The following is a 12,759-nucleotide window of genomic DNA, read 5'->3' on the forward strand; positions in this document are numbered from 1 at the left end:
ATTTTTTGATCACAAAATTCAAACAAGCCTTGTGCTGTGAGAATTTGGCTATTTTTAGGTCGTTGCAAACTAGCCTGAGGAGCTAGTCACTTTGTTGTACCACCTATGGCATCACATGGTGACTTGCCATGGCTTGTGCCAAAGAAATTCCACTGTGCACTTATTCCAAATTCTGTTTGATGATAGCACAAGTTGGCAAAGTTTTTGAAGTTCTTGTATTGTGCAGCTGAGCCATCACTAAAGTATGTTACATATTTTATTTCTCCAATTTTGCTTTTCAAGAACGCGATTAATTTTTCCAAGAATGCATGTACAGCAACTGCATCATGCCGCAAGCTGTCACTTATTATGCAAACACTTATGCACTGAATTTCACTTGAAGCATCACGGAAGTACCCAACAAATGGATGCAGTGTAGCTTGACTGTTTTCCCAGTGGAAACCTTGAACAGCATCTTGGACAATAAAGGAGTAGTTTTCAGCAAAGTCCAAGAGAACAACAATTTCACATGGATTTAGGTTTTCTTTAAGTATTGTGTCTGATGTTTGGAAATGTAATGGTGAACTGACAGGTTTGAAACTTTCAATGCAAGCTCAGATACAAAATCATCAACATACATTTGTTTGGTCTCCAGTGTGGTGCGATCTGTATGAACCCACTGCTTAAACTCAATTGTTTCACCTGGGTCAGCATCAATGAACACTTCTGTCAGGTAATTTTCAAGCACATCTTTACCTGGACATATTTCACACCTGTGAAGCATGCATTCTTTGCATTCCAAATTGCACACAGTTTTAGCCATCAGTGCTTTGTAATCTTCGTTCAGCAGATGGCTTCCAGCAAGCATAAGCTTCACATTTTGATGAATGACACAAACACACACTGAATGCATACCAGATGAGCCAACAGTGACACACCATTTTGGCCTTAGCTCACAAAATTTTGAAAAACCCACTTCTGGCCCATTTCGAGTACGATATGCAACATACATTTCTTTTAGATTGCTAAGCAGCAAGTGCTTTTGCATTTGAATTTTTTCAGTGCCAGTTCTGACAGAGACAAAATCTTTTTTCCCTAGGCACAGTCTACTGAATTCATCATCTTCAAAAAAGCCAAGAATTTTTTTTTCTGTTTCTTCTGGTAAAACTTTACCTTTCTTCTTGTCTGGTTTTGCCAGAATTCCACAAACTGATTTCAGATTTCTTGCTTTTTTAACCATTCTAGTTGAAACCATGAATTCTGAGGCAGTTCTTTCAATAGACCAGCTGTTTGGTGCTAAAGTTAGTATTTGCAGTTTTTCTGCATGATTTGCTGAAACTTGGACTTTGTTTTTCAACTCGTTTAGCAGGTCATCATAATCAGAACATTTGTCACATTTCTGACTGGTAGAATGTCTAAGCCACCAGCAACTGCAAGACGATGACTCTCAAAGTATTTTGCACTCGCCTGATTTTGCGCTTGGTGTAGCCTCGTACATCACGCTTGCTGACTTTTTTGAACTTTAATGGAGAAAAACCAAGAGATGTCAAACTTGTGTTCAACTTGCCAGAAATGTCACTGTGTTCATCATCTGCTGCTGTTGATGATGATAAAGAATCAGCAGCTCTGTTACTGACGTCTTTTCGACAAGATGGACATAGTTTCTGACCCGGCACAAATATTTTGCTTGTTAAGGCCTTTAGCTGGGCTGCTAGTGTGTCATCCAGCACTCTTAAGCCCCTTTTTGCATTATGACCACCTTTGGAAAATGGGTTACAGCAGGTTCTTTGCAAAAATTCAAACTTTTTCAACAGTAAGGATTCATGATGAAGGCAAATAGTTGATCCAGCATAGAAACGTTGACCAGAATGCTCTTGTAACAACTTCTGTTGATCAGGCAGAAGCTCTTCAATTAATTTCAAACCTTTATTTTTATTGTATGTCAGTAAATGACACTCTGATGTACTTGAACAGCCAACTGAGCAAAGTGGAAATTCATCTGATCTTTCTGGATCCATTGATGACCATTAGCATCAGTTCAACAAACGCGTTTATTCTTGCAATCAGGTTTTCAACGGGTAAAATTTTACTTCAGTCTAAAGTGATTAATATCTTCATTTGTGGCATTTAATTCAATATAAATGAGCCTGTCAGTGCAGGTGCGAGTTTCTTCAACAAGAAGTATGTATACAATGGTTTCCACCCTATTTTTTAGTTTACTTGAACACAGTTTTATAACATAATATTTAAAGAAAACTTCTTTAGCCAGTTAGACTTGGCCAATTATGATTGGTGAACCCTGTTGCAAGGCAGAATTGTTTGTTTCATTGCCCAATTGTATGCTTCTGGTACCTCCTGGCTCCTGAGTGTCTGTTGCTAGGCTTACTTTGATGCCTACAGTTCACTAAGAGGTCAAACTGTAGCAAGGGTGAAGAAACACCAGCAACAGACACTCAGACGCCTTGCAACAGGGTCCACCAATCATAATTGGCCAAGTCGGTCATCCTGACTGCAGTTTTCTTTAAACCTGTCATGAAACCTGGCCTCATCCTTCCACATCCTAAAAAACATTCCTGTTTTTTAGTTTTCTTGAATACAGTTTTATAACATAATGTGTTCTTTATTTTAAAAAATTGGTGCTTTTTGAAAGAAGAATCACTTTTACTACACTTGTATCAAATGCCCGCAAACATTTGAGGGCATTTTTGCAATCCTTATATGATGAGACTCCAAAATGAAAACTACATATTCTGATAGAAGGAAATCTGCTCTTTCTAATGGTGCTAAAAGAAAGAATATTGAAGCTGTCCCACTGGAGATCAAGGGCATCAAAGATAGCCCAAAATCGGCAAAAATGCTTTTTATACCAACTTTGAACGCTTATAATTTTTCAACCACTTGAAGGAAAGTGCTGCAAATTGGAATGCCTCATTACAGCCCTGCATTTAGTACACCTACCAAAAATCAACCTGAAAGGCCAACTAGTTTAGAAACTACAGCAGCCTCAACATCGCTGTAAATTGATTTTTGCCGTGTTTATGGCAACGTTTGAGCCTAAACCATTCAAAAAGTAAGAGGACTAGGAACATGGGGTTTTGCCAGTTCATTAAGCCCTAAAAGTAGTGCAGGTTCTCCAAATATCCCCCTTGTACTACTAAAACTTCCAGTTTTACAGCTTCTGGAAGTTGGCCCAAAATGTCATTTTTGCTCAGGCGACATTTTGCAACCCTTTACTTGAGGTCCCCTAGAACCTCCAATTTTTAGTCTTTTGAACTAAAGTTTTGCACAGCTTAGTTTTTTATCATAAAGAAACTATGTACCAAATTTCATCAAAATCTGAGATGGTGAGGTGGGACCCCTGGTCCACTTGACACGGAATGACTCTTAACTCTCTTGCCAGGATTCCATTTGTCATTTTTCTCTCCTTTTTCTTTGTTTTCTTCAATATTTTTCTGCCCCTCTCTCTTTCCAGATTTAATTCATTCTTACTATCCATTCTTTAATTTCCTTCTTTTTACTTATCTTCCTATGTCTTTTCATCTTTTCCTCACCCTTGTTCTCCCCATGCCCCTTCCTCTTATTCTCCAGTCTTTCACTACTCTGTCCTCTCCCCCTTTCCATCCAGCAGCTCCCCTCTTTCTCTCCTCATCCTTCCAGTGTCTCCCCTCTTTCTTTCTGCACCCTTCCATCCAGCGTCTCCTCTTTTTCTCCTTACCCTTCCAATCCAGCATCTTCCCTCTTCTTTTACCATCCTTCTACCCACCTACCCTCTCTCCTGATCCTTCCATTTCATGTGTGTCTCTCTCTCCCCCTCCTATCTAGTGTCTCTATCTCTCTACCCTTTTCTGTTCAGTGTCCCCTTCTCTCTCTCTCGCTCCACATCCTTCCAAGTCTCTCCCCTTTCTCTTTGCATCCTTTCATCCATCTCCCCTCTTTCTCTCACTATTCTTCTATCCAGCATCTTTCCTCTTTCTCTCCCTATGCTTCCATCCAGCGTCTTTCTCTCCCCCATCCTTCCATCCATTTCCCCTCTCTCTCTCCCCATCCTTCAATCCGTCTACCCCCTCTCCCGATCCTTCCATCCGGTGTCTCTCTCTCTTTCTATCCCCTTCTTTCCATCCACTGTCTCTCTCTCTCTCTCTCTCTCTACCCTTTTCCATTCATCATGTCTCCCCTCTCTCCCCATCCAATGTCTCTCCTGATTCTATCCCTACCCTTCCTTCCAGCATCTTCCCTCTTTCTGCTCTCAGCCAGGATCCCCCCTTTCTCCCCATCCTTATCTCCAGCAGCTTCTCTCTTTCGCCAGCCCTTCTCCATGTCCCCTCCTTCTCTCCCCATCTTCCCACTCTCTCTATTCTACCTCCTGCCTCCCGCTCCCCCCTTCCACCTGATATTCATTTCCTGGCCACTGCTGCTTCTCCTGTTGAGCAGCAGCGGCCGCGACAAAAAAAAAAAAAAAAGAGCTAACAAAAAATTTAAAAAGCAAGCACGGTGCAGCAGCAGCCTTCAGGCATGGGCTGTCGGCTCTGCATCCGGTCCTCTCTCTATCCCCGGACTCTAGAGTGGAGCAGGAAGTCAATGCCAACTTCTTGCTCCAGGGGCAGAGAGAGGAGGGGCAGAGCTGACAGCGCATGCCTCAAGGCTGCTACGGCCCTGCACTTGCTTTTTTTATTTGGTCACGGCCGCTGCTGCTCAACAGGAGAAGCAGCAGTGGCCAGGAAATTAATACCAGGTGGAAGGGGGAGCTACTGCCAGTGTCTCAGCGGAAGACTTTCCCGCTTTGGCAGGAGATGACCTGCCAAAGCGCGAGTCTCCTGCTGAATGCGGGAGACTTGGTAGGTCTGTCCATGGCTGGTAAAATGGGTGTGGCTACTGTAGGAGTAGAGCCATAGTGATCCCGCCCTTAAGGTTGGCACTGTATGAGTACCGGCACCTTTTTCCCTATAAATCAAAGCACTGCATGGTAGGAAAAACAGCAGTGGCCAAATAAATGACTCAATGGTGATAATAAAAAGGGGGGAATCATCAAGAAAAAGGAGGGGGAAAATCCCAAACAAAGCTCAGGCCTAAAGTGGGCCTTGTGAGCATGAAAAAGTCAAGAAAAAAAATCTTAAAAATAGGGAAAAAGTAACTAACACTTTAAGGGGAGGGAATAAAAATCTCTTGAAAAAATAAAGCAAAATCGGACAAAAAAAGTACCCAAAGGGAAGGCACAAAAATAGCTCAAAGGCAGCAATGCATCAGACACTGTGGGGAGCCACGAACAGCGTGTTCTCTCCTCACGGCAGATGAAGAGAGACTGATGGTCCCGCACTCTTGTGGCAGGCTGGAAAGCACTCGTGCATGCGCGGGACAATGCTGGCGCGCGCTCTTAAAGCTATGCTTTAAAAGCATTACACACCAGGCGTTGTGGACGACATTACGCACATGAGAGAGTAACATGGTCTCCTTGTCCTTGGAGAAGTGTCATCCAAGATTGAAACATTACTTTTCATAAATAATTCTACAGTACATTTTCACTATAAAAAGTTCCAAGGAAATCTTCAGAAAAAACACTTTAAATAGAATAGTTAAAACAAAAATGGAATTTAACAAAACTATGATGCTCACTTTTGCTTTTCTGCTTTAAACTGCTGGGTGCAGTCATCAAACAATTTTTGGTTCATCTCCATGAAGAGTTTCAAAGCATTGTATATCAAACCATGTATGGTCCTACAAACAAAACACTGGTTTAAACTCAGAACTTTTACAATTAAGACATTAGTTTAGTCATAAAAAGTCACAGAAAAGTCTGCATAAAAGGCAAACTTATACTATTAGAAACAGATGAAAATCCAAATTAAATCAATATTTCATATAACCTACACTCAAATGGACACAGGCAGACTTTAGGCTAATAAAATTAAACCATAACCATTTTATGCACAGAAATAGGCTTTTTAAAAATTAACCAGGACCTATGCACGTAAACTTACATTCATAAGCTTCTGCATCTTGAGTGGATGTATTCCTGGGGGTATGTTTTGGTTATTTAAACAAACTTATATCCCACTTATCAATATTACTATAGATTACATGCATAATCCCTTACTTCCCCTCACGTCAACTCCGTTCTCTCAGATATCCTCCTCTAAATCCCATCTCCACTTTATCTCTCCCTTTCCCGCAATACTGCTTGTAGCTTACTTAGGGCCAGATGCACTAAACTTAATGAGCCCTTAATGAGCAACTAGTAAACCCTGGCATGCACTAAATACTTTTTTCCAACGACAGTAGCAGCTAACGAAAACAGAATGCAGATGAGCAAATTGTGTAGAAACCCCTATTGTTTTGAGATGCACTAACCTTTTCCGAATGCCTTAACGCTGGAAAACGGTGGAAAATCTAACGAGAGATCTGTACCTCTCGGGTCTGCACGGGATTGGGAAAACTTCATAAAATGTTTTTTAAAAAATCGGGGGGGGGGGGGGGGGGGGGGGGGGGGGGGGGGGGCGCAAAACGGCCAAGTGCTCGTCATGGACGGCCATTATGGGAGTGCTCCACCCGAAAAACAGCCCAAATGCGTCCTTCATATTCTTCAGTATATATATAAAAAAAGAAATCAAACAGGCTCCGATGCTGCAGGCTCTTTTTTGGACCCCGGAATAATAAAAACGCCTTTTTTGGCCGTGCTTCACGCAGCTGAGAGACCTGGAAGTCTATGAGCCAATCACAGCGCGTCTAGCTCGGCTGACTGTGTTGTGATTGGCTCAGGGACTTCCAGGTCTCAGCTGAGTGAAGCACTGCCAAAAAAGACGCTTTTATTAAGGGGGCCAAAATGGACATTTTTTTTTTGGATGGGCACCCATTTTGGCCGCCTTCCCCCCCTTGCAATAATAAAAACGTCTTTTTTGGCAGTGCTTTACTCAGCTGAGACCTGGAAGTCCCTGAGCCAATCACAATGCGTTCAGCCAAGCTAAACGCGCTGTGATTGGCTCAGAGACTTCCTGGTCTCTCAGCTCAGCGAAGCACTGCCAAAAAAAGACGTTTTTATTATTGCAAGGGGGGAAGGCGGCCAAAATGGGTGCCCATCCAAAAAAAAACAAAAAACGTCCATTTTGGCCCCCTTAATAATAACGTCTTTTTTTGGCAGTGCTTCACTCAGCTGAGACCTGGAAGTCCTTGAGCCAATCACAACACAGTCTGTCCCCAGCACTGCTCAGGCCCGCCTGCACCTGTGCATGAGTTCTACACTGGCACCCTCCTCCCACCGACTGGGTCTCGTTACCTTTGGGCAAGTCTCCCACCCACAAGTTATTTCCCTGGTGGTTTATAAGGACACTGGGGGGCACAATCCCAGGGGTCCCCATAGCTCTTAGAAAATACCCATAGACCCAAAATATAAACCACCAGGATTCTTAGTCAGTCCAGGACAACAGAGCTAATAAACTAATTGGCTTATTATCAAAAAGAAAATGGAACAGTGAAAGGTGGAAAAAATAGATGAAATTAGCAAACAATAACAGGTAACTGAACCAGGATCATCTAAACACTGTAGTACTACCTGAGTAGCATCTGGGGAGTTCAGGAAAATTAATTGCTCACAGTCTTTGAACAGGGTCTCAGTGCAGAGATCTTTACCCTCCACACTCCTTTGCGGAGACTGGAGGAAATCCAGTACCTGCTGGCTGGATTTTGAACTCTAGGCCAATCAGAGCTTTAACTTTGAAAGTATGTGACTAATGGCACTGCAGGTTACATCCCTCAGGGCTTCCCTCTCTTCCCGTGGAAGATAAGCTGAAAGGAAAACAACTGCAGCCTTAAAGTATAGAACAGGCACCAACTGCTGGCCATTTAAGGGAAATACATGTCATATAAAATAAGAAAAAAAAATAATAATACAGATCACAAGCATAAGTCCCCTGTTTGTCACACTCTGGTATTACCAATTTTTGATTACTGTAATGCACTGCTATTAGGTCTTAAAAAAAATACATTATATGCTCTACAGATAGCTCAAAATGCTGTGGGGCAAGGTTGTTTACTGGTCTTCTACGGTCAACAGACCAAACAGTAGGGTGGGTTGGCTCTTTGAAAGAGCACAAGGGAGACACAATAATTCTTATGCATGATTTTTTATTGAAAATACACCAAAAGATTTGACACAGTGGCTGTGTTTTGGCACATGGGCACCTGCCTCAAGTGCTGAAATATACAGACATACCTCAAGCCTGGGCGCTGACAGACAAACATCCTTAGATCTTTCAGCACAGGAAGAGGTCACTACTACAAACCGGGAATAGCCCTGCCAAGCTGCCTCACTGTCCTGAAATGTAAACACTCTATGTTAAAGAACAAGACATATCTGCCTTAGTCTTTAACTCAGAGTGTTTACAGTTCGGGACAGTGAGGAAGCTTGGCAGAGCTATTCCCAGTTTGTACTAGTGACCTCTTCTTCTAAGAGAAATATCCAAGGATGTTTCTGTCTGTCTGCACTTGGTCTTGAGGTACGTCTGCATATTTCATCACCTGAGCCTGTCTTTAGAATCTGAGCTTGAGACTCCAGAGGCAGGCACCCAATGTGCCGAAACACAGTCACAGTGTAGAGTCTTTTGGTATATTTTCAAAAAAAAGATCAAGCGTAAGAATTATTGCGTCTCCCTTGTGTCCTTTGGTAGAGCCAACCCCACCCTACTCTTGGTCTGTGTGTGCTACAGTCATAGGTACAGAACACGTTCCTTTATGTCTTTTGGTCGTTCTCTCCCTTCCACGGTCAAGTCATATTACTCCAGCTTTGAAAGCATTGCATTGGCTTCAGATACATTTTCGAGTTCAGTTTAAGGTGCTCTCATAAAATTGAATAATGAAGTACACGCTGGCATTAGCAGCTGCCCTTAGAGTATACCATCCAATCATAACCTGAGATCTTCTGATAAATTATTATTGGATGTTCTTATACGTAGACAAATTACACTTGATATTTATTGTTCAACAATTGTTCAGGTTGAGGGAGCACGACTTTGGAACACATTACCATATAAGCTGAAAAGTGTTAGTTCAATGCTACAGTTTAGAAAACAGCTGAAAAAGTGTATTACTTTACCCAAGCATACTGCACTTAAGCATGGTAGTTTGCTTATTTACTGTTTTGCTGACTGGTCTATTTTAATAAATAATATACCAGACTCAATGTTTTTGTTTGGATTTTTTGTATGTCTTATTTTGTACACCGACTAGAAGAATCCATAGAACATTAATATTTTGAGTTCAATGGCATCCAAGAAACTAATGGGTCACTATTTAAACACTCTGGGTCAGTACTTCATTTAAGTGCTGGCCATGGCATTTGATCCTCAGCTCCAGCCAATTTCTGCCAGATAGCAGCACTGAATTTCTGGCTAGAATGGGAAGCACTGCTGTTATATGGGTAGCAGCGATATTCAAACCGCTACCCACATAACTATCCAGATAAAGTTAGGTCAGCAAAATAGCCAGGGCTCAACAAATCCCAGGCGCCGGTTACCATGGTGCTTGGGATTTCAAACTGCCACTATTTTTTTTCTTCCTCAATGCTGCCTTAGACTGCTTCTCTCCTCCTCCATGGTGATTGGGCTCTGAATATACATTCTGCGTGGTGCAGGGGAGTTTGGGAAGTTTCGCAGGATTTGAAACCGCAAAGCTTTCCCAACTTCCTGTACTGCATGGCTCAAGTATATGCACAGCCTGATGCCATGCACGGCCAAGAGAAGCAGTTTGAGGGCCATGACAGAGAATGGGGGAAGGCTGGAGGGGGCCACGAGGGACAGATATTGGGGGTATGAGACAGACAGTGAAAGCTGTGTGGGGAGGTATGAGAGACACAGACACACAGACTAGGTGAAGGCTGTTGGGGGTAAGCCTCTTTGCTTCACCTATCTAGAGGGCGATAGCTGACAGCATGTCTTGGGAAGTGAGATTATTAACTTTGCAGTTGATTAGAAGAGGCACCTTAATGAAAAAAGTTCTTTTGCACTCAGGCACAAAATAGAGGGGAAAAACATCTTAGTCAATTTCTAAAGAGCTACTTGCTAATCTAGGATGGGATTCCAATCCCTCCCCCTTCAAATTTCACTGGGGACAATTATTGAAGGGTGGACAGGAGAAACGAGAAAGGTCTTATATGCTGGCTTCTTGATTTAATGAAAATTTGTCGAGGCCTGAAAATAGCTGTCCTACCTTTACCTGGATAGCTGATTGGATATCACTGGATACGTTTTTCCTCTGCCCTGTATCATCCTTGTGCTAAGTAGATAGTGCTAAGGCAGTTTTCAGTGGCACTAGGGATTGGCCTTGGCCAGTGTTGCCTATACAGGTAGCAATTGCTGCTACCTAGATAAGTGGCTTTGAATATTAGGCCACATGATTTTAGCTAAAAGGTAAAAACAATCACCCAGACCCCAGGGCTGGATTAACACTATATTGGGCCTTAAGAAAACACATTTCTGGGCCTCCTTACCATGGAGCCCCCATTTACGTTTCTCACTCCACCCCCCTCCAGGGTCACATTTATTTTTCCCAGCCCACTCACCCCTTATCTTTATTCATAGTCTTCCTCCCAAATTAATCTCTCCAGAAGAAGCAGGGAAAAAGTGCAGAGCCCAGCTGTGGGTGTGGTGACAGTAATAGTTTGTCAGTGATGATGGGGACTAGGCAGCACAAACTTTGAATGAAATGTCTTAATAATTAGAGCTGGATAGCTGCCAAGTTCAAAGAGGCAGATTTGAAAGGGAGATTTTAAGCCAGTCCTGTAGTGCTGACTCCCTTAATTTGCTGTATTATGGAACCTGTAGTGCTGAATTCAATGAGTAAAAGCAGGGACTATAACTAAACTCAATATACTGCCTTTCAAAGAAAATCAAAGCTGTTTACAATGCCAACAAGAAAAACAGAAAGGAATTAAAACAAATGGAAAGGAAATAAGCCAGACTAAACTGGGATACAAGTTTAAAAACAGGACTGACCAAAACATCTCCTTGTTGGGACTGGATAACTTAGCAGATTTGGAGCAATGGACTGAGAATTGGAGAAACAGAACACATTCAACTTCCATTGCTTCTAAAGAGCGAGATGTATGGCAATGTGTCTGAAGTATAAATTTACAAAGTTTTGTGTGTGAAAAAAACTTCACAAATGGAAGAAACAAACTTAGCTTTCTTTGGTACATCTGAAAGATATTGGCAGAGTGAGAAAGTATTAGGCTACTTTTCACATGAATTTTCTCAGGTAACAACAGTTAGATTGGTAGAATTCCAAGGGCTGAAAATTTCCCTTTACTTAGTATGCACTAGGCACATAGATACAATTGTACCACTACTACTACTTATTAATTTCTATAGCGCTACTAGACGTACGCCGCGCTACTAGACTTCTCCACTGCCGTTCAAATTTTTAAAGGGATGCTCTATTTTTAAGACAGTCGTCATCAGAATCACAGGAACACACACACACTCTTCAGAGAAAAACACACGTGCAAATGCATGAATGGGCCTCATTCTTCAGACATACAAACTTGCAGTTCTAGCAGCCTTGTTGGCAATCCTGGCCTTCTGAGTCCTGAGCACATTTGATGCCCCCCGCTCCTCCAAAAATCATTTGGGCCCTAGGCATGAGCCTAGTTTGCCTATGCCTTAATCCAGCCCTGCACAGCTGTCATTATAGATTCAAGGGTAAACATGTGGTTTATTGAGATTCTAAACTACAGTTTATTTATAAGGAAATTTTGATGGCTACCACAAGAAAAAAGGAAAACTGTTGTTCCAAGGCTGAAACCTAGTAACCCCCCCCCCCCCCCCAATCCAGGTATTTTGTGTATGGGCAGTTTATTGTTTCACACATTTTATTTGCTTGGGACATTAATCTGAACTAAGTAATCAGAGTAAAATGATTAAGTCCCCTACCTATAACTGAAGATTTTTCATTTCCCTTTTTCCCCTTACTTTCTGCATTGAGATAATGAGTGAGGTTTGTGACTGATTTTTTTTTGTGCAGCTCTATTACACAGTATACACTGTATGATGGTAGGCATTACTCATTGATATTCTTGTCAAATTTTAATTTTCTTTAGCACAATATACATATAAATTTTCTATCTCCACCTACACACTAATTGAGAAAGGCATCAAATTTAATCAGCATACTAATATCAGCACCATTTGAAACTCGTTACTCATCAGCATGTGACAAACAAGGCACAAGAACCTGTAAAGAACATCTTGCATTTTAATCCTGTGTTCACAATTCTGTGTCTAGATGAATCTAGAGAACATTTTAAAAATACTAATTATATTTCATTGCATTATGTACAAAGTAAGACAACATCATTGAACTCTGTAAAGTAGGCAAAGAGAACAGCTCTGTTAAGGTTATCAGCTATTTTATTTCTAAAATATCTTACTTGTTCCAATGTGTCTTTGAGTTGCGGTACAATGATGGAAACATAATAGGCAAAATCTTTGCTGCATTATCACTAATTAAACTCATAATGTACTCATTATTCCAATAATACAAAGCTCTTTCTGCTACCTGCAATGTAAAAGAAGAAAATTATTTTCTTATAAATAACTACTATACTTAAAACTACTACATATCTGCATGATAGCAATACTAAACAGACCTGCGAAATAAACTCACATGAAAAACATGTAACCAAGTATTTCATGAGCCTGCTATAAACATTTCTCCAAAAGCTTTTGGCTTGAGCCCAAGCATTATTTCCAGATTCCTATAAATGTCCTGGCTTGAACTCTCATGCCTGAGTCAATT

At 41.5% G+C, this 12,759-nt stretch overlaps 1 protein-coding gene across 5 annotated transcripts in view; it reads right to left on the reverse strand.

Annotated features, from left to right (window-relative positions):
• PPP2R5C (protein phosphatase 2 regulatory subunit B'gamma) overlaps positions 1-12,759 on the reverse strand; it is a 289,245-nt gene that overhangs the window by 33,969 nt on the left and 242,517 nt on the right. For all 5 annotated transcript variants that reach the window (XM_030215541.1, XM_030215540.1, XM_030215539.1 and 2 more), the window contains 2 exons: positions 12,392-12,519; positions 5,590-5,691 (listed from right to left, as the gene is read on the reverse strand). In XM_030215541.1, the coding sequence (XP_030071401.1) occupies positions 5,590-5,691; positions 12,392-12,519 (230 nt within the window). The remainder of the gene's footprint in view (positions 1-5,589; positions 5,692-12,391; positions 12,520-12,759) is intronic.

Source organism: Microcaecilia unicolor, chromosome 9, assembly GCF_901765095.1.
Source record: "Microcaecilia unicolor chromosome 9, aMicUni1.1, whole genome shotgun sequence".
Classification (NCBI taxonomy): domain Eukaryota; kingdom Metazoa; phylum Chordata; class Amphibia; order Gymnophiona; family Siphonopidae; genus Microcaecilia; species Microcaecilia unicolor.